This window comes from Vipera ursinii, assembly GCF_947247035.1.
Source record: "Vipera ursinii genome assembly, chromosome: 1".
NCBI classification, from domain to species: Eukaryota; Metazoa; Chordata; class Lepidosauria; order Squamata; family Viperidae; genus Vipera; species Vipera ursinii.
The window spans coordinates 37,014,231-37,041,825 of record NC_139512.1 but is presented as its reverse complement, the minus strand read 5'-3'; the positions used below and the strand labels follow the sequence as shown (position 1 = coordinate 37,041,825).

Sequence of the window (27,595 nt, the reverse complement as noted above, 5' to 3'; positions counted from 1 at the left end):
AGTATTAGAGCTCTTATTTGTAGCAAAAAAAAACCTTTTAATTCTGAAAAGTCACTGAATTTTTAAGCATGAATAGCACAATCCTTTTATATTAAGGAGATCGCTTTACCATATATCTTTTAGGAAATCTATCCCCTCAGAACTAAATTAAGGTTCAGAAATAAAAAAATAAAAATAAAAAAGGGAGGGAGGGAGGGAGGGAGGGAGGGAGGGAGGGAAGGAAGGAAGGAAGGAAGGAAGGAAGGAAGGAAGGAAGGAAGGAAGGAAGGAAGGAAGGAAAAATTGCTGAGGATATGACAAAAGAGAAATTATGTACAGTTCATAGCACTTGGAGAAAAATAATTCTATTATAAACTGATTTCAGATTTTTTAAAATGGGAAACTACATATGCTACAAATAAACAAATAAATAATAAATAAAATCAGCTTCCGTAATATGCACTGATGAAAGACGGGTTTTTAAATGATTTAAGAACAAAATTAGACCATTCTGTACACAAAATTGGATAGGTCTGTCAACAATTATTGGCAACAGCATCTAGAAACTTCCATATTTATTTATTTATTTATTTATTTATTTATTTTAGTGGATTTATATACCGCCCTTCTCCTGAAGGACTCGGGGCGATGTACAGGGCAGTTAAAACACAATATACAAGATTAAAAATAAATTAAATTAAATTAGCCCCAACAAGTAAATCACATTCTAAAAATTAAAAATCCCAAACCCTCAGTCCAGGCATATGTGAAGCCATTATATTTTCCAAGTACTAAGTTTGAGGAACCACAGTAACAAAGGGCTAAGCCTTTGTACCAGAGGTTAGATTTCCCAACATGGTCTTGCTTGTTATTTATAGAAACAGTATGAAGGATCTTCAGGCTGACTCAGCAGCTTTCTATGTCTTGTGATTGAAAGAAAGGAGGGGGAAGAATAAATGGTAGGTCAATCCAAAGGCCTTCAGTTCAATAACTTCCATCCTCCATTAAGGCTGGGAAACACTTCTGACTGAAATCTGGGATAACTATTTCAAAACAATGTACACATCATGTGGATTTTTATTTCACTGTTTCCTACCTCCTTAAGAGGTAGGAATCTGGAGAGAATGCAAAATGGTATACCATCATGAGATCTACCTGGAATACAGTATGGATTTCTATTTGTAGATGATTTTGTTTAAATGAAATCATTCAGCTCACAATTATTTCATCAGCTCGTTACTATAGACAGTACTTTTCTTGAACATCCTTATTTCTGAAAAGCACATTCCGTAAATTACAAATCAGCAGCTAAAGAAAATACAATGGTATATAATGGAAAACCTTCTTTAAATTAGACATCCTTCTTGATTCTACCCGAATTGCCTACAATAGAATTCTAACTAATCATTGGGCTATCACTATAGATATATGCACCATTATGTACAATTATTTGCTAGCACTGCAAAACGTAGGATTTATGTTCTAACATTCTCACGTGATTCCATCCATAATTTTCACTGAGTTTCTATTCACCTATCTGGCTGCATATACTGAAACCCAGCAAAATGTTGTAAATACAAAGATTAATTAGGCAGCCAGAGTAGTTTTAATGTTGGCTTTCTGTAATTTTAAAATATCCAAACACCATAGTGAATAAATAAACTGGCCAACCAAATCTGGACAATATTGTGGTCCAACGTGCAAGATTTTCAGGTCTTGATCTCCAGATCATGTGAACGTCACAAGTTCAACATTAAATATCCCCATTTATTCTCGTCAGCCAAATACTTTACATTAACGTCACTCTCCATATCTTTAAAGTTTCTTCATAATTGGGTACATGTTTTATTTATCCAGTTATATTGCTTATCAGTGACTTCTGATTTTTTGTGCACGAGGACAGCCTCATTTTTATCACTTTATAAAAACTTTCAAACAAATGGAATAAGAACATTTTCCACAACACAAAACATGAAAAAAACTAAAAGTGGGGGAAACTGTCCTTTAATACAAAAAAATGTCCAATACTAATGAGACCTAGGAAGGAAAACAGTGAATTTCAGATCATTCATTAGGATTACAAAATGAGTAAGTAATATTGTCAACAAATAACCAACTATGATACCACCAAACAGAGGGGTTTTTGAAACTAGCTACATGTGGGAAGAAGGAAATGTAGTCATAAGAAAAATACCAGTTCAAACCAAGTGCACCAACAGGAATATGGTCACTTAGGATTCTGTCAGGATGCAGCTGTGGAAGGAGCAGGTTAAAATAAGTGTGAACATTCAAATGTGCTTGCAGGTGCTGTTTGAAATGTATTGCCCATGAACTAATTGCACCGCACAATTTGTTCTACCACCCAGAAAAAGAAAGGTAGAAACATTTCAGCCAAACCCAGAACTTCATCTGGTTATGCCAGAACGTGGAAAGGTGGTAGGGAGGGTGGAATGGCAATGAAAGCAACTTTCATACATCCCTCTGAGGGAAAGAAAGTTTAAGAAAATGGCATGAGTTTGAAAAAAGTAACTACACTCTTAAGGACAATTCTTAAGCTATTTCTGTTTTTTCCTCTTCCAACCTAAAGACTCAGTTATGTTTGAACAACTTGCTCTTCACATGAATTGACAGATTTATTTTCAAGAAATAAGGGAAACTTATCTACTTTCCTTTACTGTTAATCTACACACAAGAAATAATAAACAGAGCTTGTCTATCTGAAATGCAATGGCTGCAGTCCTCAGAATTCAATTAAGCTCAAATAATTAATGCTTCTGCCATATTCAATTACTTTTACACATTTGAGGCACTGATGTTTTCCCCCTTTATTCTTTAATCTTTATTTCTCTTCTCTTAATTATTTATTTTTCTAAATTTGTTTTAAAGTGCTGGTTGAGCAGAAAAAGTAAAATATAAATATGAACAGAGTTTGCAGTTCAAATGTTACAGTCTCCTTTTAGCTGACATAGCATGTCAATTGTTATGTGTCTTTGATTAAAATAACATTTTAAATGCTTCCAACAAATATTATCTCCTCTATTCTTCTATTATTTTACATATTTCTTAGTAGAATAAAGAAGTTTTCATTCTTCCTGTCGTAGCACAGAAAAGCCTAAGAATATCTTTTGTCATAGAGAAAGTGAAAATATTATAGGCTGCTGATTACCAAAAAAAGAGGAGGTAGGAAAGTAGAGAGGGGGTACAGAGAAAGAGAGAGAGTGCGCTGCCTTAAAGATTAAGTTTCCCTTTTATGAAATCGTATTTAGTCTCTCTTTTTTTAACAAATCTAACAACAATGCTCTACAGACTCTCACTGGGAAATACCTTTAGTGTTAAATACAGATTCTGATTTTCTTGGCTAATGCAGAAAGCCTTTCTATTGAAAAATAAATAAGGGGTTTGGTATATCCCACTAAAGCCTTTTCAGTGAATGACTTTTGTAGGGGTTTTTTTCATGGCTATCCTCCATGGCTGTAATATGAAGCTTTTATCCTACTATTGAAAACTATCCTGTGCTGTTTAAAAGAAGAAAGAGAAAAAGAAAAAGGGGAGAAGGTGAGCAAAAATCTTTCACTAATATAACAGAACAATACTGAACTTGAGCTTTGACCCTAATTTTAATGCCATCTTTTACCAAAGGAATTTGAATCCTGGATAGGGAAAAATCAAATGAAGCACATATTTTTATTTTATTTTCAGATCCAAAATCTTTCAATCATTTCATATTTATCTTTGCTTTAGCTTGGAGAAAAAAATCAAGACCTCCAGTTCTCCTTTTTTTTTTAATGGTATGCTTAGTATCTTCTTACTCGTTCTCTCTATACCAAGAGTAATGGGGTTTTTTTTAACTTGCAGACTTGCCATGCTGAACGTGAAAGTATGCTGAAGATAACCAAAATAAAAGGCAACCTCATAAAACTAGAGGTTTTATAGATGGAGAACGTGGCTACCAAAATATAATTGCTAGCCAAAGGCCTGAAGTATATAGAAGAATTGGTATGATTCATACAGATGTATATTGCAAGGATCAATGCTGACGAGTCTGCATGTGGGCACATGTACCACACAGAGCTCATGGCCTCCAAGGACAACCATCTTATTTTTTCCCATGGAAATGAATGTCAAGTCTTCATGTTTATACAAGAAAGCAAAGGATTACCCAGGAGAGTCAATATGGTAGGGTAGTTAAGCAGCTGGACTGGGACCAAAGAGATTCAAATTCAAATCCATACTTAACCAAGGAGCTCACTGGATAACTGTATACCTGTCAAGTTTGTTGTTGAAAGAATAAAAGGAGGGGTAATCACCATTTTTCAGTCTTGAGCCTCTACAGGAAAGGCAGGACATAAAAGCAATACCAAAATAAATAAGGGAAATCATTGAAGCAAAGTTTAAATTTGGTTTTCATGTACTCCTGCCGTTAAGAGCGAAACCAGCTCTTATCTCCATAATTTTCCTCTGAGTTTTCTCTTATACGATATGAAAAGGGTGAAGCTAAAGTTTATACTAAGCTCATGTTTGCATCATGTTTCTTAAAAGAATACAAGTGGCTGTGTTTCTGAGAAGAATCATAGTAGATTCTAATAAAAAAATGAGAAGTTTAACTATTTTTTTCCATATTATTTCTGATGAGACTCACTCTCTGAAAGCTAATATTTGTATCGAAAGGAAAATATCCATTGTTATCAAAGAGGAATTCCTCATAATCCAAGGAAATTCCATGCATATGTTCTTTAAATCACCAGGAAGAGCAAGTTCAGCTCAAAAAGAACTTTTCTTTATGTCATTTTTTATGGATAAACTACAAAGGGGTTCTTGCTGCATATTCAACAGACATCTCTTATTCTAAAAGGCTGGAATAGGATCCAAAATTAAACACAGCATATAGGGAAAAATAACCCTTAAGGGTGCAAAACGTAAATGTGCAGGTATAACTAACTTCCACAATTTGAAAGTGAATTCCATAGCTGCCCTGTGATTTGTGAAGTCTGAAAGTTAAGGACAAATTCATTCAACTCTTTTACCAATCATGTTACACAGATTATGCCTGTGTAAAGGTTTGGGGGGTGGGTTTGTGTCTTTGAATCAGTCTTGATTCTTGGCGATTATATGAACGGGTCTCTGAAGTTTTTTTGGCAATATTTTCAGAAGGGGCTCACCATTTACCCCTTACTGAGAAAGAAATAGCACCAAACCACCCAGTTAGCACCCATACTCAAGGCAAGAGTAAAATTCACATCTCTCCACTTCTAGTCCAATGCCTTGGTGTACCTGTTAAAGGTGTTGTGCTGTTAACTTGAAGATTATGAGTTCTAGTTCTGACTTAGGCATGAAGCCAATTAAGAAACTTCATAGTCTCTCTTTCTCAGCTCTAAGAAGAAAGTAATAGCAAACTACACTCAAAAATGTTGCCAAGAAAACTGCATGGACTTGAGTCAAGCCTGACTCAAAGTGACAGTTTTACATGTAAAAATAGAGATATATTAGGTTACCTTTCACTGAAGTTGTCATATCTTCCAACTTTAATATAACAGATTCAATGTCTTAGCTTTGGCATTAGGAAGCCTAACTTAAAACCTACTACAGATACTCCTTGACTCATAACAATTCATTTAGTGACCATTCAATGGCACTGAAAAAAATGACTTATTTTTCACTTGTTTTTCACACTTACGACCACTGCAGCATTTCCATGGTCACATGATCACAATTTGGACACTTGGCAACTCGCATGTATTTATGACAGTTGCAGTGTCCTAGGGTCATGCGATCACCTTTTGTGACTTTCTGACAAGCAAAGTCAATGAGGAAGCCAGAGGCCGGTGTGTGGTGTTGTTGGTTCACATGGTGTGGAAGGATGGAGGGTTTGTTGTCACTGTGTGTTGGGGGGAGAGAGCACGGGGGGAGGCTCAGCTAATCTCAATGTACACATGTTGTACTTTGACAAAATAAAAAAGAGATTCACTTAACTACCATGTTACTAACTTAACAACTACAGTGATTCATTTATCACTGAGAGGTCGTAAAACGGGGCAAAACTCATTTAATAATTGTCTTGCCAAGCAATGGAAATTTGGGAGTCAATTGTGATCCTAAGTCGTGGATTACCTGTATAAGTGAAAATGTGGGATATGTCTTTTATAAGACAACTTACAAGTATAGGAATCTTTTTATATGAAGTCAGATCATTGATTTCTCTTGTTAGCAGATATCAGTGTTGGGTAGCAGTAATTATCCATGATTTCAGTCTTTTCTAGCCCTACCTCAAAACTCCAGAGAAATCCTTTCAAGGCCTAGGAATTATCAGGAGAAAGTCTGCTAAAGCCGAAGCAGTGGACAAATGAAAGAAGACTGGACATTTCTAAAAATAAAACAAGTCCAACACAAAAGCCATTGTCTCTCTGCTAATCAGTCCAGGGTCCCTGAGCAATAGTTCTTAGTTCCTGAAGTTCCTCAGCTCTTATGTCTATAACTCCCAGAAGCTCTAAATGGATTGACAAGTCATGAAGGTTTCTATCCTGCTAGAGACAATACATTCAGCTGTAGCCTGTTGTCTAATTGTTAAAATAAGATTCAATTGATTTCAGCTTGATTAGTGGCCAGGTACATTTATGATAATTATTCAGAGCTTAAAAGGAAAAAAAATCCAAGTCAATTTTTCCTAGCAAGCCAGACTTTCTGTAATGCACGGGTGTCAAACTCGCCGCAATACTTGATGTGTCACGATGTATCGAGACTTTTTTCGCATTGCTGGAGCTGGAGTGGGTGCGGCCTCCACCTCTTGCAACCAGCCCACAGACTGGAAGTTTGACACCCCTGCTGTAATGCCTCTTTAATAATGTGGTCATCGGCTGAGCTAAGTGCAGGGTACTCATTCCCTGAACAGTCTCGGGAAGGCCTCTACATGTCTGTGCACTTTTACAAGAACATTCCAAACACTGTGGAAATAAAAATACTGTGTTCTTGTGACCTCAGACTAGTTCACATTCATTTTATTCTTTACTAGCAAAAAATAATTTCAGAAACAAAGAATGCATAATTATTTATACAACTCTTTTTTTCTTAGAAATGTTGGAACACCTAAACATCAGAAGTTGCAGGCCTGTTCAAAGGCTATGAAACCAATAAGATCAGTTCTAGGTAAGCCAGAACTTGCTTGTTTAGTTTTATACTGTTCTGTCTGCAATGCAAAACTAAGAATGTGGTAGAGAACAGCAGATTTGTATGGGTAAAAACCTATAGAATCTTCACTTTAAAATCACAATACCATCCCACCGGAACAACAGCCTAACCAAAACAACACGTGAACAACATGTGGGACATTTTATCATGTATTGTGGACATGCAAAAAAGCCAAAAAAAATGGATACAAATAAATACACTAATTCAGAAGAGTTTTAAGCACAAATTTACAATAGAAACCAAAGACTTTTCTTTTGAGATTAAAGGAGAGACAACTAGAAAAAAGTCATGAAACTTAGTTTTATATATGAGAACTGCAGTGTGATATGCTCAAAGAGTGGAAAAGACACCATCCATAATAGACACGATACACTATACACTTCACTGTAATAGGTGAAGATGATGAAACTTACAGAGACGGCTAAACTGACTTCCTTGATTAGAGAAAAGACAATATATGCATTTAAGGCTGACTGAAAACCCTTATAAACTTTTTTGCAATGAAACGGGAAAAAATAACATGAGTTGTGATTTTAATGATTAGAAAAAATGGATAATAGAAAACAGTGGGCTTTTTAAATTATACAGTAAGAGGTAACTGCAGTCATACTTATATTTTCTGCAAAGGAAATCAGAAACTTCCTTTTTATTTTTATTTTTTTTTCCTTTGTACCCTTATGTCTTTTTTCTTTTCTTTCTCTTTTTCTTTGTTTTCTTTATTCTAGATTAGTTTGTATTAATTTTTATGTCCTTTTAATAGATATATGTGTTTGTGCGCATGCATACACACATATTGAATAACATACTAGAGAGAAGAGAAGGATTATGCAAATTAACCTTGTTTTATATCTGTAGGACTGAACTATCCCTTTCTTCAGAAATATATTGTATTCCCATTGAACAACTGCCCTGTTCTCCCACTGTTTCATATAGATTCTGGAAAACACACACTAAATGCATCTCTATTAAACTACTTTAAAATTCAACAAAATATTATCCGCTTATATAGTCCTGATATTCTTCTGCCTGAACACTGTGTACAGATATTTACCAAAGAAATAGCTAAGTAGTACTAAGCTATGGGAAGGCTGCCTTCTGTAAAATATCAAACAGTGCTGAGCAATCTGATATGAGGTACAGGCTCCTCAACATCTTTTCTGTTCTCAACAAGCCTCTTGTAAACCTTAACTCCCCCAAATCAGTGGCAATTTCCACCATTTTGAGGTAGGAAATGCACAAAAACTCTGCCATATTTCTTAAAGTAGGCTCAACATGGTTATAAGAACCAAAACAAAAACCTCTACAACACATGAAATACAAAAAAAAGGTAGTAACTGACCTCCCCACATATGTGATGTCTTCACCCCTTATTATGCATCACTGCTTTTCATTGATATTCTCTCTACCCTTTAAAAATATTATGTGTATACTTTGGCTACCATACTTTCAAAGCTAAAGATTAGGCAACTATCATCATGACGACACCATTCTCATTGGGAAAAATATGCAAGTTCAAATAAGTGTTCTAAAAAATTAATTTCTAGGATCTTTTTGTCTTATTTTTGGTCTGCAAAATGTGAAAGTACCTGTTCCTTAAGTGTCTGTGCCAATCCACAGAGCTGAGAATTATCAGTAGAAAGTCAATGAATTATTTAATGCAAGCAAAGATGGGATTAGGAGATGACTTAAGGGACAGTATCTGACTTCTCAGATTGGAGAATCATAACAGATATGGAATATCTGGCACAACACAGACTAAACATTATCACTCAAAACAAAAGATCTGCAGAGGGCACTCCACAATCCAAGGATCCAACTAAACCCATTACAAACTGGGATCAAGTGGATTCTGAGGCTTAGAATCAAGAGGATCCTTAAAGTCTGTTATGGCCTCATGCAGTGCTCATGGGCAATCTTACATTTTTCATTATGTCAAGAAAAAAGGTGGGACAAGGAAAGGCTACCTCTACAGATGAATGAACATAAAACATGCTGTACCTGCAATGTTCTCTTGCTTGGGGCAAATTCCTTTTGTAGGCGTGAGAACACGGTCTTCTTCATCGGGTGTGACTTGGATCCCGATTTCCACTGGCTCTGACACTTTCCTGAGCTCGGAGCGTGATGGAGGGGGAGGACTGCTCTTATCCACGTTCTTTTCATAGCAGGCACCACCAGCACCATGGCACTGTTTCTTCTTGTGCTCTATAAAAACCAAGATGTCTCCCAGGGGAAAGTTCATCTGACACTGTCCACAGGTTAATAGGTCAGGGTCTGTTCCACCCACTGCAATGCTGAGCCCAACTGGCTCTCCTAGTGCTAGGCTCTCTTCCTCATGGGTGATGATGGCAGTGTCCACGTGGTCAGCCTCTGCTTCATTCGGAAACCCAAAAAAGGTGAGGGTCAGGGAGAAAGGGAAAAAGAAAAAAAGAAGGGAAAACAATTGAGAGCAATTGGTTTAAATATTCATATAATTGTATTTTTTATCTATTTCCCACCCTGCTTGTCTCCACAAGTGATCTGAGTACATTTTGCAATCAAGTCTGTCTGCACAACAAAATAATAAGCATATTTAATGAGGCTTTTCTGAATCAACCATCAAAGTCCATAGCGGATTAATAACAGGGGAGAGTAGAGACCTGTTAATCACCTCCAGAACTAAAACTGGTAGGATACATTGAACAGAGCCACAGATTTACATCAAGTTCTAACAGCTGATCTATGGTCCAGTTAAGTAACTCTAACCAATCATCTTTTTGTCTTTATAAAGCAAGAAACAATATTGAACTATGACTATGGAAGCCCACCATTTTAAAAAAATTTATATTGAAAATATTTTATATCACTGATTTTTCTGATATTTTCCAACTATTTGGTGATCATATAGAGTGTAATTTTCTCAAAAAGGTTGTAAGATTAAACTTGTTCTACTGTGATATTCTTGGAATTTTAGCATATTTCTAGCTTCTTGTGGCTCACTCACAGACTCACCTTTCAAAACATTTTTTAATTGGGTTCATTCCATGGCCACCATTCCAAGGACTATTGGAAGCAATGAATATGCAATACTTTAGGCTTACAAATATAGTCAAGAGGCTGATTAACCTAACAAGGTAGCACTAGCCATGTCAAATAACCATGAAAAGCTTTGGCAACAAGCAGGCACCTGTTCAAAATGAATTTGAATGGAAACGGTGCTCAGTGCATCACAGAGAAATTAATTATCTCACAGGATTTATTAAAAATATAAGGAGAAGTCATGCTTACAGAAAGCAGGTTTTCTGTCACCACACACATCTTATATAAATGTGTTTCATCTGACTGTGGTTTTATGCATCACCTTTCCAAGATGACCACAGGAGGAGGAGCCGTTTTGCCTCTTGATTCCTGGCATCATAATCCTGCCTTTCCCAAGAGGGAAGCCATTCCAGGGACAGGATTTTTCAATCACTATTGTACCAAGAAAGTGACAGCAATGATGCCTGAAGGAGATTTATACAAATTTGCCAAAACCAGTTTAGAAAACAAGTTCCTGTGGTTCCTGATGTCTGCAATCTCTTGGAAGGCAGCATAAGGGAGTCACAGGTTCTTGGGCTTGTCTTGAGCAAGCTTGTCTCTTTCAACCCTACCCACAAAGCAAGCCTGAGGTCTACAAGCAGCAGAAAGCGACACGTCCATTGGCCTTAAGAGAAAAAGTAGGGAATTGATCCCACACCCAAAACACACCAATCATGCTTTGATCTATCCCCTACATTTCTTAAATGCTCGGCTGGGGGAAATGGTACCCCAAATTGCCAGGCCACACAATCAACTTAATGTGACATGGCTCAGGGTAAAATGAAAATATACCCATCCCACACCTGCAATCTCCAGCTGATTTTTTTAATGCCCCATCTGAGAATGCACACTGAGCTTATAGACTGGTTTATGGATGGATCATGGGGTTTGTCCAGAATGAATGGCTCCCTAGATTCAGTCTCTCAAATGACACCCACGCAAACAGGCTTTCACACACTTAAGGTTTTCTAAAAATGACTTTTTCTCCAGAAAACCCCCACAGCTAAACCATGCTTTCAACTGAGTAGGTTTAGTAAGCTACTTGAATCTTTTTCAACTCTTAACAGTCCTGCTCAGCGGAAGACCTTAATATCAAGCTTTTTTTTTATTTTAAGGTCCCAATTCTGTAATGTAACAAGCCCTCTTTTTCTCCCTTTCAGTTTCTTTTACAAAATTGTTGTACTTTCAGATCTGAGCAACTTTAAGGCTTTTTATTTTTATTTTATTTCAGTTAACCAGTAGGCAACATTGAGGTTTTAAAGAAACAAAAGACAAATAGAAGAAAATAACTCAGTTCAAATTGATTTGGTTAGATTATAATGCTATCCACTTATTAGCTGAAAGAAAATGAAATTTGCTCAGAACATTTCTCAACTTCAGTCCATTAATATTATCTTAAAATGCTGAAAATTAAATGGGAAAGAGTCAATTTTCCAATTCAATTCACATCATGGTCCACACTGATCAAATTTTATTTATATAGTCTTCAGAATGCTCAACATTTTGAGTTATTTTTTAATTATCTATTAGATCCCAACACTATTATGTGTGACATCCTCTCATTACTTAATGTAACTAGAATTTTGGGACAATCTTAATGTAGCTAATTCATAATATTAGTAGGGTACAATAAACTTTTGTTTCGTTTTGTTTTTATTTCCAAGGCAGGCTAACTGCAAAACCACACGAAATGTGGTCCCCGATCAGGCACAGCTCCCAATGGCTGGCAGGGTTTTTGCTCTAAACAAGAATTTTATCATTTGGCCTGATCAATGCACAGTGAATTAATGACATGTAAATAAAAGAGATGAGCCACTGAAGTTTTATCAAGAGAAGGGAATTGTGAAACTCCGCAGGGGAAAAAAATGAACACATGGAAATACTGGCATTGGTGATTTGTTTCCAAATTTCCTGGAGATCTAAAAGCAGCAGGACAATGTAAAACATTTGTCATACTTCTGAATTGCAATCCCTGAACCAAATGGGAAATTTGCCTAAGCAGTTTTTAAAACTATTTATTTTTATTTGGATTTTTTTTGTTTTGATTTCTAATAATAAAAGGGAAACTATCTAACTAGGAAGCTAATCCCCAATTTTAATTAGATCAAAAGGTATCTAACTTCTGTTTTTGAAAGAAAATATTGCTAATTAGTACATAAATGTAGTCAAATGCATTTTTGCTATTTAAACATAGGAGGTATGTACATAAGAAAATAACTGAATGCATCAGAACTTGGGCTTTGTTGGATTCATAGTACTTCAGATTAAGCCCACGCTAACTGCCTTCTCTTTACAATTAATGGAGGTGGATGAACAAGAAGTCTGCCTAAGAAATAGGAGATGCATGCATAAAGGCTTTTGAGTTTCCTGTACTTACTTGTAGCCAAATTAATCCACTAGGTAACTCAAACACTAGGCATAATGCATGGTGTGTGAAACCCATTAATTACTTTCCCTCCATCCTTTCCTCAAAGTTTACTTTAAAAGCGGCTGGTAGACAATGCAACGTAATTAATTTACCAATTTATTTTATGAAAGGACTCTTTTGCCATCGTGAAAATGTAATCATAACCCTAGTGCTGAGCGGGAAGTGAGTAGATTTCTGTGCGAACGGTTTGTCACAATGCAAAAGGTAATTATTTAGTGCTTCTGTTCCCTTTAATGATCTAACATTGAGCAATACTGTTTATATTGAAGAGCGCTTGCACCTTTAATTACCAATTACATATACATAATTTTAGAGCCAAAAGGGAAAGGAAAAACCGAGGGCTGTGAAAAGACTCCTTTAGACAACATATGCATCCTTTCTCAAAAAGAATTCCTATTAGGTGGGAGCAGAGTGTCAAAATATTAAAACACACGCACACAAAGGAAGATAAGGTAAAGGGATTGGAAGAGCCAGAAATGAACCTAGGTATAAATAAGGAGCATAATGAGTGGAAGTCGGAAAATAGATAAAAATTCAAAAAACATGTCTTGGCATTTCCTTAACACTCTTGCTTGCTAAAATGAAATATGTGGTTGAAATTACAATAGGCTATGCATGTGTTTTAATATGGAATGGAAGGGGGAGTTTTCAAGCTTCTTAACTTTATGATGTAGGAGATACTGCTTAATCAAAAAATAAAAAATAAAAAAGGAAAGACACCAAGAGAAGAGTAGAAAAATTCAAACCTTCCAGACCTCATATTGGTTGTAATTTCAAAATCTCCTTCAACTGCTAATAGCTGGTTTTTTATTTAAAAAAAAACTATTATTAAGACTTAAAATAGGAATGAATATATTTTAAAGGGAAAAAAATCAATTTCCTCAGTTTGCAAAACAATTTAGAAATCAAACATTCTTAAAGTCATCAATTTTTCTGTTTTATTTGGCCATTTTGACATCCTGTGCTATGCAAGTCTCATTAGATTAGTAAGTCTGTGTGTCGCCATTTATCTAAATCTTCTCCCCTTTACTCTCACCCAAGTAAATGGTGTGCACAAAACACAAACACAGTAATTTTTCATTCTCTGGAGCTATCACATTTTAGAAAATCAGCTTTATATTTCCTCCTTGTGCAAAGTTCTCTCTCAAATTATCATTGCTGTTTTCAAAGAAATCAGTAGAAGTTATTTAAACAGTCATTTTAATTCTGATTAAATTTAATAACCCAGACAGAAAGCTATGCTGATAAATGGAATAGTGCAATCTTATATATATCTACACACATGTAAGCTTTGTTGAATTGAAGGAGGCTTATTCCCAGGGAACCAAGTATAGAATTGCAGTATTATTGCAGATTAAATTATCAGGAGCAGGTATAAGTAATGTTAATAGATATACTCCAGAGTAAGTGGGGTCTTTCTTCAGTAATAATGGTTAAAAATTTAACTCACAGAATTGTATTTTATGTTGAAACAGAATTAAGAAAAGGCAACTAAAAATAGCAATAAAAGAAAAAACATGCATTTCAACTAATCATTACAGAACTAAAAAAACTTCATTGTTAGTTATCAATATATTGGTGAAATAAAGGTAGCCTAAGAAGCAGCCTACTATCTAATGAAACCTAATATATAGAAAACAGCAAGTATATAATTTTATACCCTGACACACACACACAGTATATACGCATATGTACATTACCCACATTAGTCAAGAAAAATATGAACATCTGTGATAAGAATTTGATGAGAACTTGAAGTTTTTCCATGCATAAATTAAATGAAAACATGATGACATTTTTTTAACTGGCCATTTATTCATTAAAAAAAGCAAAACGCAAATGCAGTACAGCTCTGTATGGGTTCGTGTAGAAATAGAGATGTAAACCTGTTTCTGTTTCAAAGTTTTATGTTCTCATCTAAAAGCAGTTAATGCAGACTGAGTCACCCATCTAAGCATAGAAGGGGCTCGATCCACAAGACACCCCTCCTAAAAAAAACAATTAACTTCAATGGAACTTCTATAGAAAAAATCAGCCAAGGCCAATAATCCAAGCTCTGGTATGGTAATGCATAAGACCTTTTAGTTTTAGATTATGTTTGCCTTAGCTCTTCCAAGCTACATTCATGAATTCAAAAATGACAATAAACATTAGGTTCTGACAAATGCATTACCAAGACAGAGCAAAATCACTGATTCTTCTTCACACACACACACACACACACACACACACCATGCATACAAAGACACAAAAGAAATTAAGACAGTTTAACAATCCAAACCTTCAACCATATTGTTTGAATATATCCACCAAGGCACACATTCCAAACCTGTTTTCTGTTCCTAATCAATTGAACTTAAATTTAATTCTGTAAATTAAATTTGGAGACCCTATATATCTACACTTAGGATAATGTTCTATAATTAAGAGATTCATTATTTTAAAAAAATCAAGGTATTAGAATTATAACAATCATGTAAAATATCTTTAAAAATCAAACAGGCCAGATGCTATTAAATTAAAAGAACTCGTCTTCATTAAACCTGGGTAACCCAGCCTGTCAAAACTAACTGTTTCCCATTTCAAAGTGTGTGTTTTCTTCCAACACAATTGTAGCATCAAAAGGTTTTCATTCCATCTGACTGAAGCATAGCATAGTTAAGTGGCTTAATAGTTACTCCATTCTTCATGGGGTGGGGGGTGTTTGCAAACCAGCTCCACTAACCCTTTTCTTTCAGTAATGTTAACATATTTACAGTTGGGCAATTGAAGATACAATGGACTACACATTAATAGATAAGATTTCTTGCTTGCAGAAGGGAAAGAAATCAGTTTAGGAGCAATATAACAGGGTTGTAAAAAGAAAGGTATTAGATACGAATCAAGAAACAATCAGACGCAAATGCAAACTTTTTGGTTGCTGTGCACTTTGAATCAAGGTGCCTGGGGGATTTTTTCTTCTTCTTCATGATTTATAGCTGAATTAAATGCATTAGAATAGCCAGTGAGTAAATTAATAATTCCGCATGCATAATATGCATGCCACACTGTTTGCTGTTATGAGTAAAAATGTGTGCTAAATCTATTTGCCTGTTTTTACGATCTCCACACTTTTCATGAAAACAGCAAAAGGAACCTTTTTGGTGGATAACTTCCTGTACCAATTGACACATTGTGCAAAAACAAAACCAAGTCTGCCTCTATGCAGTCATCAGACAACAGTCAGTTATCTCACAATGTAACTATGTGCTCACATCTGTGTGGTCATATTTTTATTCTTAAAATGTAATTTGCAAAGAGCTCTCTTGAGATCAGATTTGTTTCAAAATACTTTATTTTTTGCAGAACCATAAAGTTTTTAAAGGAGAGGGGAAATAGTTGAATATCTAATACTCTTTTTTTCTAATCTTATCACCTATAGTGGAGAAAAGAAAAATTCTTACTTTTTTATAGTAAAATATGAATAATGGATTTTTAGGAATTCTTAAAATATTCCATCATTCTGCTCTTCTTTAAAAATTAATGGCAAATAATAATGCTTTCTCTTCCATGCTTGCCGATAAGAACATCAAGTTGTGCAACATCACAACTTTCTCAGAGCCAGAAGCCAATAGAAATGGTGCTGATACTACGTGCTGCTTAGGTGTTAAGCAGGTGCTATAAGCATCATAGGTATCATAATGTTGGTTACGATGTAAATCTCTGCAGACCCAGATGAGCAGACTGTAGATTAACTATATCTGGCTGCTCTTTGTAATGATGTATTGATGAATCAAGCAGCATTTGCCAGCTGCACAGCTCTACAGGGAAATCCTAATTTCAGAGGAATATCCAACAAGCTCCATATTTTCCCCTCAAAGGAACTCTAAGCACTCCCGCGTTTTCCCAGGCACAGCACCCAGAATTTGAGGATTTTGATAACATGAAAAAATTAGAAGCTTTGTATTTGAAAACTATGCCCAGACATCCACCAAGAAAATTGCTTTCATCTTGAGATTCTGCTCATAAACCCTCATTTAAATTGCTAATGGGTGCATAGGCATACCACTATGCTTATACACCCATTAGAATTATACAGTGGCACATAAAAACCTGGATCAATCATTCAGTGAAGATTCTGAAGATGCTAAAATAAATATCCTCAATTCATGGAAAACATTATCTGCTAATCATCCCAATTATTGCATATTGATTTCCATATAAAATCAGCATAAAAAAAGAGAAATGGTGTTTCCTGCAGACCAATATGAACGGTGAATAAAACAAAACTAATCTGATGATGTAAAATGGCTCATCACAACCACAATTTGCAAGTCAGCAAACTCATATTGTCCCATAAATCTACTTGTAAGAGGTCTAAAAGTATATTTCTGCTCAGAAGCAAGAGCCACAAAGCAAGGTGAATTCCTACTGAGTATAAAATTGCAACTCAGAAGCATTTCATGCAATGTTAATTAAGTTGGACTCAACAATCTTTCGATTCAGATAAGTTTCAGATGTAGATATGGCCAGGCATATAGATGTAATTTCCCTATCTTTGTTGGTTGGCAGGCTTTACAAATATGAATGGTATAAATATATAACATGAATAGTTTCTGTTCCACCTTCTTAAAGTATTCACATCTGGTAGAAATGAGAATACAAAATATCTGAAATCTACTTTTTAAAATGACGTGCACAGGGCAGCTTTTGGGAGGATTTCCATAACCCGCTTGTCCTTCAGACTTGACCACTAACGCTATTACTATGACAAGGAGAAGCAGTTCGATTCTCTTTAGGACTCAAAGATAGGAGATTGCCTTGGTAGGCACATACAGGTACATACATACACATATTTATACTGGGCTGCTTTGCAAAACTACCGATCAAGCTCTAGATGTGAATGATTTCCAATTACTATGGAGGAACCAGCATTTTTTAAGCAGAATTGCTTAAACTGCTTGGAATTGCTCATTTGGAATTAATTTATGCAAATGGCACTCCCACGGCTATGAGTTTCTAAACCCTTTTCTGATCACATTTTGCAGAACTTCCCTTAGGCTTAAGAGAACAAGTTAACCCAGTCACAAGTTTGATTTGGAATGGGGAGTATAAGAAATAAAATTACAAAATCAAAGTCTCATAGTGACCACTTAAAAACTTGCAAAGTGGTGGCTATAACTGTATAGAACAATAGGTTATATCAACTTCTGGAACACTTGGTATTACCCTGGTCTGCTTCTCTCTATTTCTTTCTTGAGAAATGACTCTGCTTCCCGAATTTAAATAAAACCTACATGAATATCTGCATATTTTGCTAAATGAACTAGCTATTCAAGATGCAGAAGGAAGAAAAAAAAAGATTTATTACAATTGAGAGGCTAAAATACATAGGTCCTTGTACAGACCATAAAAGCTGTAAATCTTTACAAATAAATCAGGGACTGAGATGATATGACTGTGATAAAAAGCTTCCTTTGTGCCTGTGTAAATGGATTTGTTTTAGTTAAAACCAAATATATGAATGGGGAGAGAGAAAGTGTCCATCCAAAGAATTTTTGTACTTTTGGCTATAGTAGAACAGACTTTATACACTATAAATTTATAGCAATATATAGATAACAAGTGAGACCAAGTGGATTGAAAACAGGTGGCATCTTTGTCAAATGTCCACCACAAAAGGTAGGGGTCTTTTTCAAGAGAATTATAATTCATCGTTATTACTTACACCCAATTCTATTTATGTTATTTTTCAAGTTACACAGAGGCTTTGGGTGTTGTAACACTCAACAAATTTTGTCAGATTATTCCAGAGGCATTAAAAGAAATGAAGTAGAGGTGATGCTTTATGTGCAATCACATGCATTCCTGCAATACATTCTTACTGTACCACATGTGTTCACACTATTCCCAACAAGCATTTAAGCACTTACAAAACAATCACTAGATCTTTCCAAGAAATTTTCTGCATTCAAAAATGTTGCGAATGGAAAACTAAATATATTTGTAGAAACCTTCAAGCCATTTCTTATGAATGTCATACCATTAATGAACCTCCCAAATACCTCTTTTGCCAGAAAATTATATTCCTGCATTATGCCCGTGACCACTGATTATCCTTCCCCAGTATATGTCTATGCTGCAAGAAATGTATCTTCTTCCTTTTATCTGTTTTCAATTCTATTTTTACATTTTTGAATGTATGTTCTTACAGAACAACAAAAAAAAATCAAAATCCCCAATATACAGTTGAAACTTAGTTGACTGAAAGGGTACTTTTTCAAAATAAAGTGGAAGAACAGAACAAATGCAAATGCTTCTGAGAATGGTATTTTATAACACCAATTAAGCAGAAACAAGAGAAGTGTATCCTCTTAATAGCTGATAGATTTCTTTACATATCAGTAATGCCCAGTCTGTTTAAACACATTTCCCCTAGATCGTCATGCAGTTATATTCATAACAATATACCCACTTCTTGTGAACTGTGCTAAATGCACTAAAGTCTTGGACAAACCAAACAATGCTTTGCAAGATTATATAACCAAATAATTTTCCAACATAAAATCTCTGAAATTAATTGAAACTAAACAAATGCAAATGTATTGTGTCCTACCTCTTTATCTGTCTAGATTAGAACTGCTTTGGGGATGATTCTCCGGCATCCTTAAATCACACAAGCCCAAATGAAGCCTCAAGATATAATTTAATGAAAACAGTTTTAAGGTCTCACCAATATAGTGAGACCTTGTTAGTAAAAATGCATCTGTATGATTTTCTTAAATCAGATGCTCTTAATCTTATCCACTGTTTTTAACTTCAACTAAATTTGAGTAATACACATAAAAAAGCAGGCAAGAAAAATATTCAGAAACAAGTATTTTCACAAGCGTGGAATATTATTGGTGATGCTTTTATTACTGTGAAAAGTTTTTAAAATCCAAGGATTGAAGCAAGCTGTTAGGGACAAAATTTGAAGCTTTCTAGAGCCTACATGTATTCTAGTGGTGCGAGTGGATGTTAGGCAGGGAAGACACTTTATCATCACTTCATTTCCAAATTAGTCCAATAAGATGCCTGCTGTCTCTATGCTTCCAAGAAACTGGATGGGAACACTAAATGAAGTGAAGAAATGATCAGATAAATTGCAGGCCCTGTCTAGCTGAGAATGAAAGGTTCTCATATATAGTAAATGACAGATCTACTCTTTTGTCTGACTTTGAAAGTTCAAATAGGGCCTTTACACCATCAATGGAGAATATCTACCCACAGATTTGTGCCCTGACATGAGAGAAAAATTTGCAGAAGAGTTAACAAAACCTGATCCTGACAAATTTCTTCTACAAAACCTTTCTTCTGGTTTAGCTGGATCTCTGGATTCTCTTTTTATAACTCATATGATATACATTTCAGCACTAAATAGGATTCAAAAGTTTCCTACAAAGCTGGTCAGGGGAATCTCGTAAATCACAAGCACATATAATCACATGCTGTCAAAGTAACTTTTTATGCTGTTTATGTTAATCTCTGTTTTTTCAAGTAAAACCTCGATGTCCATATTATTCTAACAAAGGTAAAGCAATGAAAATAATCTTCCATGACTCCATAACATTCAGAGTCATGATAATTAAGATGTTTCTGAAAGGTTTTGCCGCTATAAAACTATACTGAATATTTGGTTTCTCTAAAGTAACTAGAATAAAATGTATGTGCCAGATGAATCCAACAGTATGCAGTTATCAATTATGAACAAGTATACCGCGGACTAGTGAAGTCCTTGTAAGATCTGGTTACCTTAAACCTTCACCTTCACCTTTATATATATACATACATACATACATATATATGTTTGTTTACTATTGTTCTAATGAAGTGATAGACATGAACATCTGCTCAAAACTGAACCGAAATCTGAGTTGATATACAATTCCCTTCCCCCACCATTAAACATACAGCTTTTAAGTTTTTAGTTTGCCCAGGGTATTTATGTTGCTCACAATGTGCATCTATGATTTTACACAGAAAATGTGTACATATTGACATATAAATACACTCTCTGTAATTCTTAACAATTTAATCTCACTGATCTTTTTTATTCTTTAAAAATAATCCTGTTCTATGCACAAGTAAAATGTGTACAAAAGGCAAATTGTTCGCTGTGCATAAATATACTGCTCAAAAAAATAAAGGGAACACTTAAACAACACAATGTACTGTATTTAATAGTAGGATGTCTTATCTTGTGTTCCCTTTATTTTTTTTTTGAGCAGTATATATACCAGCACATACGCTAAATCTGTGAATGACTTATTCTTTGCTTTTAGTTAATCAAGCAACTTGGAACTGAGAAAGTAATGACAAGCAACTAACAGAAAAAAAACACTTTTAAAAGCTAATTTTAATTAAAAAACATCCATCTTGCCAGAGTTATTTAATCAGTCATAATTTGCTTAGAAAATAGATTTATCTAACTTGCAATCTCTCTCATCTTGTACTATACAGATCTCGGCATGAAAATCAATACCACAACTTTACACCTAAAACATTTTGTAGGCAAGGATGGAAACCTGATTCCTATTGCCTTGCCTTCACAGATGCTGGGAAACTCAAAATCTCTATCAGACAGGCTATGAGCGCCTCCTAGCTGTCAAAGCAAGCTACTGATCACCACCAATGTGGCTTCAACTGAAAAAACGAGGAAGTTTATTTTGGAGAGCATTTTGTAACAACAAACAAGAGAGTGCAGAGCAATCTCAATAGAAAACGGAAAATAAAAGCCTTGTATGTGTTGAGTTAAACTAATGGAACAAACTTCAAACCCACTTCATTCTAATAAGGGAGGGTGAATGTACCAACTAGAGCCAATGACATGAAAAAATTACCTGGCCAAATTTCATTTTTTGAACAGCCTTTCTTCAACTCACACATCCATGTAACTAGAAGAGACACACAATAACCTGCCTTTCAATGAACCATCTACTTGTGCATGTGTATCTCCATTCTTACTAAATGCTTAAATAAGCCTAACAAATTAATCCCTTTATTTGCCTATCAACAAAAAGCAAAACTGTTCCTTATTCCTCGGTGTGTTTATTCCTCCTAAACAAACTAAATCATTCAAAGGCCATCTAAAGATGGCAAAGTGAATGCTAGGCAATGTCTGAAAATCAAGACAGAAAGGGGAAATAGAGTTTTAAAGCCAAAATAGGTCTCATAGAATATCTTACAGTCTGCAATTTTAACTAAAATACATCCTGTAGAACTCATGAAGTACAATTCAGGGTAGATGTGGACAATGGAAGAAGCAATAAAATTCAGCGTATAATACCTGCTGCATACACAAGTCACAGCCTCAGATATACAGAAATTGAAACCATTTCTACAAATTTATTTCTAGCTAATTCCTGAGTTTAATCAATCTCTTAAGTTGGATGTCTGTTAGTTTTCTCAATTGCTTCTGAATGAGAGTATTCCTTTCAGTAAAGATAAAAACAGAAAACAAACTTTAAAATATTTTGTTTTTACTGGGACCACGGTGACATTCTTCAAATTAGCATGGTCCAAAAAGGAAGACCAGCAAACCACTTGTTGAATAGAAGAATTCTAGAAATCTGACAAAATTTATTTTTGCAAAGCAAGGGTGTGATTCTATTATCAATCCAACACCACCACCCTGAAAAGATTGCCTTAAGGGAGATTCAGCTCTATATTACAATGAGAATTATTTTGATGGTTGGTTCTTTGATTGCATTCTAACTTATGAGTTCATTTTAAAGCTGTAGTAGTGCTGTTCAAATCTTGTTTTAGCAATTAAACTATAAATTAAACTATAAACTAAAAATCCAACATTACTATATAGTACAGAAAAATCTTAACACATTTGTCTGCATTTTCCTCAAGATCTATTTTAATTTTCTAAATTAAATGCAATTCGTTTTATTTTCCCACTAATCCTTCAATAGAAAACAACCAGTTTTTCCTCCATCAACTCATTAATCTTTCACTGACAGATTAGGTGAGATTCATTTATCAAGAAGGAATTCAGTGAAATCAGAGAAATTTATCTAAACAAATAAATTAAAAATTCCATAACAACGAAGTCAGAGTGCTGTCACTGAAAGATAGAAACAAAACCCTCCTGAACAGTATTTGGATTGTTCCCTTAAGATTGCAAAGCCTATACATACTTACCTGAGACTAAGAACCACTGAACTCAGTGGTGCTTATCGGATCAGTTTGTAAATATTTTTTCTCTCAGACCATATTTTCCTTTCTGCCTGCTCACCATTCAAGGTAAGAATCTTTATTTCAGCATCCAGAAACTAAAATCTAAAGCACTCCAATGAAAGGGGGGGAGAGAAATGCCTGTCTAACAGAGCCATCCACCTTGAAAAGAAGCTGGTTGACCCTTCCTCTTTCACATACTTGCAGTTTTCAGAACACCTCATATTCACTGAGGGAAAAAATACAGGTGGAGAAGGGGGAATTTTATATGAATTGGTTTACTTATTTGGTCCTTGTTTGTACTTCCCATCCAACTTCATGACATTTGTTGTTGTTGTTTTTAAATCAGACTACTCTTCAAAAATGCATTAATACCTTCCTGAAAATTGGTCCAACCAGATCTTGGTGAAACTCTCTCTCTCTCTCTCTTTCTGTCTGTTCTGACAGTTGAAACAGTGACATTTTCTTAGTATTTTTGTCTTTCTTCCCCATGTCTACTCACATATCCAAACACACACATTAGCATCCTCCATTTGTGTCCATGACAAAAGATTATCTCCCTGATTTTGCTTTCTGCAGCCTACTTCAAGAAGCCCTATCTCAGGACCCTTGTTAAGTCCTTCCACCTGAAAAGTGGAATGGGAGACCTGAGGGAAAAAACGTGAGTACCTGAAGACTTTTTAGCATCACTGTAAACCTTAAGCCACAAGTACAGAGACATTTGGGGGAAATCTTTCCAGCAAACCTTAGTATCAACCTCCCAACTAATGAGGGTTGGTTCTCACAATAGAGAAAGTGAATTTCCCAAATCAAGCCAGATTCAAATTTCCCAAAATGTGTGCAGTGTCTGTTACTTCTCCTAGTGCCAACATCTGTGATGCTTCCCCCCCCCCCACCTTCTTCACTATCAAAAATGAAAGTCCACCTGCCAACCCTTCAGAAAACAGAAGACTTCCTTGGAATAATTTGGGGGGGACGGGAGGGGGACAAGAATCCTCTTCCTTCCCTTCGGGTATTTCACAAACTGGCTAGGGTTTTTTTTCGGGGGGGGGGGGGGAAATAGTTTGCTCAAAATGTATGACAGGTTTTGCCTGAGTTTGGGTTTTAAATCCACTTTAAAACCAGCCATCCATTCCCCCGCTCAAAATCAATTTAAACGCGGCTACCAAACGTATCTTCCTCGGTGCTGCAGCTGAGTAGTAAAAAGTGGGGGGGGGGGTATGCAAGAATGAGGGAGAGGGGGAAGGAGAAAAAAAAATGAAGTAGTTGGGGGAGGGGGCGAAGAAAAACAACATTCACGAGCCAAACGCCATCCCGGGTCGAGCGCCTTCGTTCTCCAGTCCATATAATGCCCATGTATTCTCACAAATAACAATTTTATCAGCTGTAACAAAGGAAAGACCAAGAGCCACCGCTGTCACCAAATGCTGCTGGCAGATGGCTGCTAGTCCTAGACTCTCGGGGGGGGGAGGGGGAGACACAGGGCCGTGTGTGCGTTTATGTTCATTTAATATTTGGAGAAATCTTAACATGCATATTGTATTCTTTCCTGGCTTCCCACCCCCCCACCCCCCAAACAATCTCTTCCACTCAGCCCTCTCTCCGGGTCTCGCCCAGACGCGCGCCTCCTTCCGTTGCTTCGCCCAGCTCCCAGAAGCAGCGGCAGCTCTCGCGGCAGCCCGGGCGTGCAAAGGAGCTGTTCCTTGCAGCGTCTGCTTGCATTTCTCTTGGTTCTGATTTCGTTCATTTTTCTTCTCTGCAATATCTTATTTCCCCCCCTCCTCCTCCTCCGTCCCGGAATACTACTCTAGGTCTATCTGTTTCTTGGCCAGTTACTTTTATGTTGTACTTAGCTATTGTTGTTTTTTTTTAAAAAAAAATGCCAAGAGAGAAAGCAGTGGGAAAAAAACAATGCTTCTTTGCAAATCCTCAAGGCACTTGCGACAGTATTTGGTGTCTATTGCATTTCAAAGTATTCGGGACAGCGAAGAAAGATAGGAAGAAATGCAAAATAAAAGGCTGGTTGCTGTTGTCTTTTTTTTTATTTAACAGTCCCATAGGTTTTGCAACAAGAAGCTGAAAGCGAGGCACGCTGACCCCTTAGATCCAGACCCCCCACGACTCCAGACAACCAAGTCCTGGATTTCCCCCCCCCCTCGCTTCCGACTTGTGGAGTACCTCATTCTACATCCCTTGGCCACCCCCATCTGCTTGAACTATTTTGGGCCACGTTACGATCTCAGCAGCACCTTGCTCTTGCAGGATTAGAAAGTGGCGCGCTTTTCACGGGACTTCGCTGGCTTGCTGCTAGCGCGCGCTGCGTTTTGCAAAATGGTGCTTGCCATTACTTTGTGAGGTCCCACCAAAAAATTCCCACACTCCCCCCTCGCACACATACATCTGCTTTCTCCCCCCCCTTCCCGGTCTTCGCCTGGGCTCTCGCCACACGCCCATCGTATGCAAAACCACCCTACGCTTTGCGCCAGGCTGCCGGACCTCGTCGAGGGAGAAGTCGCTCCAAAGGCTCCGAGCCCGCCCGACTACCTGTCCGTCGCCGCCATCCCTCCCCACCACAAGTCCGGTTCCTATCTCCATTAACGAGCGGGGCTTCCCTAATCGGGGGGGGGGGGGGCGAAGCAGCCCCAATCACTGGATCTCCCCCCCACCTCGCCTGCCACGCTCCTCCTCCGCCTCCCCCTCTCCCAGCTCCCCACGCCGGCCTCGCCGCTTCATCCCCGGCCCAAGCGTTCCCTCCATGTGGTTCTCATTACGGATCTCCCTGCCGCGCTCCAGCCACCTTCCCCTTCCCCTGCACGCAGCCGCTGCCTTCCACTCGCGGCCAACTTTGGAGCCGCCTCGCCTCTCCTTTCAAGCTCCGGTAGCTCACCCCTCACTGCTTCTTCCCTGCCATCCCCAGTTCGCTTCCCCCTTTCGGCCGGCTCCTTGGCCTTCTTGCTTCTTGCTTCCTCCCGGCTGCCTACAAATTCCCCTCAAACTTTCTCTCCCTCCTCGCTCGGCTCCCGGCATACATACCTCTTTCGCTTCGTTCTGCCCACCACCACCCCCCGGCACACATACGTCCCCCTAGCTGCCAGGCATCCCCGCCGCGGCCAGAGTCTCCTTCCCCCTTCCCTAACTCTCCAAGCCCCCCCTCGCTTTCTCCCTCCGGCACCACTGAAATCCTCCGTCCAGTTTCGCGTAAGGCGCCCAAATCGCATCCAGATTCGAGCCTTTCCCCCCCCCCCCCTCGCTTCTCCCGACAGACATTCCGCTTTCCGAGTCGGCTGCTCGCGAGGCATAACTTACGCGTGATAATTTCCCTTTGTGATAAGTGCTGCGGGTTCCCCTGCTTGCGACGGGACATTGCCCTGGCATTTACACGGTCATCGCCCGGAGAGCTGGACTTAGGTAGGGGGGAGGCGGAGGAGGGGGGGAGCGGTCGTCTTCTCCTCTTCTTCTATGCTCTTCTTGACGGATTTCTTCTTTTAAAAAGAAAAAATAAAGAACTCGAGAGAGAGTGAGAGAGAGAAGCACTTTCCCGCCTTGACGTTCTCAGGATGAGGTTCTTCGTCCAATTAAACAAACATCATAAATGAAGTGGGGGAGGCTTAAGATTTTATTTTCATAAGACAACTGTCTTTTGGGGTTTGGTTTTTGTTTTCCTTTTCCACAGCTTCCAGATCTTTTCTTGAACTTCACCAAGCGTTGACATTTATTTTTCCAGAGTGGTTAGAAGAAAAAGAAGGGGGGGAAGAAAAAAAAAAAAGCAAAGTGCACTTCTTCCATCAGGACGGTTTTCTTTAAAAAAAAAAGACAAAAAGGAAAAAGAAATGAAAATTGAATTAAATGTATACACGCTCGCACAAAAAAAAGTAGAAAAATTGGTATTTGCCCACGCGCGGAGAAAAACGCCACCAAAAATACCCTTGCTGAGTTAATTAGAATTCTTTTTTTGCTTTGCTTTTTTTTAAAGGGGTAGCCCAAACTGTGTCTCCTCTTTGCCAGTTCAAGTGCTACTATTTGAGGTTGGTTTTTTTTTTCTTTTTCCTTTTTTTGCTTTGCTTTGCTCGCACTACTTTTACCAGTGCTTCCCACCCGCCCCTCGCTTGGCACAAGGTCTTGGTAGGAAGGAAGCCCCCCAGTGCTTCTGGGTTGAGTGCTGGCTATTACTGGGAGATATATTGCAATGTGAAGATGGCGGAGTCCTGGTTCCCTGGGAGCGCTCAATCTCTCTATGGCTGGGTCTGCCTCCGTACAATGGGATAAAATTCAAGTTCAAGTGCGGACGTGACGTTTAATCTGCACTAGAGACAAAAAAGACCTAGAGAGTAGGAGCACTGGGGGCGACTAGCGGTGGCTTTTTAACATTGTACCCTGCAAGAGAACAAGAGGGGGGGGGAGAAAACCACCCTCCAACACACTCCCAGCACACGCACGGCTCCGATTGCTTAGCCAAGGTTGCCTTCCGCAGAGCCACAGCCAAAGCGAGATTCAGGGGGGGGGGGAATAAAAAAGGGGGAGCGATCCAGAAGACGGGGAAGAGAGATCTTTTTTTTACCCGAAACGTGCCCGCTCCGGTTGCGAAAAAGAAGCAGCAAAGGTCTTGCAGGTCTTAGGCAAAGGGAGGAGGTGACAAGGACCCGGGCCATCCTCGCCGCCGCCGCCCGCTGGCAGGAGGCCCAAATGGGACGGCCGTCTCCCAGGGGAAGCAGGGTGTGGGTAAAGGGGTTAGCCGAGCCAAGCAGGCTG

At 37.6% G+C, this 27,595-nt stretch overlaps 1 protein-coding gene across 5 annotated transcripts in view; it reads right to left on the bottom strand.

Annotated features, from left to right (window-relative positions):
• The window catches only part of BCL11B (BCL11 transcription factor B), a 150,571-nt gene extending 123,277 nt beyond the window's left edge, over positions 1-27,294 (bottom strand). For 3 of the 5 annotated variants that reach the window (XM_083349057.1, XM_083349054.1, XM_083349056.1), the window contains exons 1-2: positions 26,153-27,294; positions 9,160-9,531 (exon numbers count right to left, since the gene is read on the bottom strand). In XM_083349057.1, coding sequence (XP_083205183.1) covers positions 9,160-9,531; positions 26,153-26,210 — 430 coding nt within the window. In that variant the 5' untranslated portion in view covers positions 26,211-27,294. The remainder of the gene's footprint in view (positions 1-9,159; positions 9,532-26,152) is intronic. The other 2 variants (XM_083349055.1, XM_083349058.1) reach the window with 1 other exon arrangement.
• Positions 27,295-27,595: the final 301 nt, after the last annotated feature.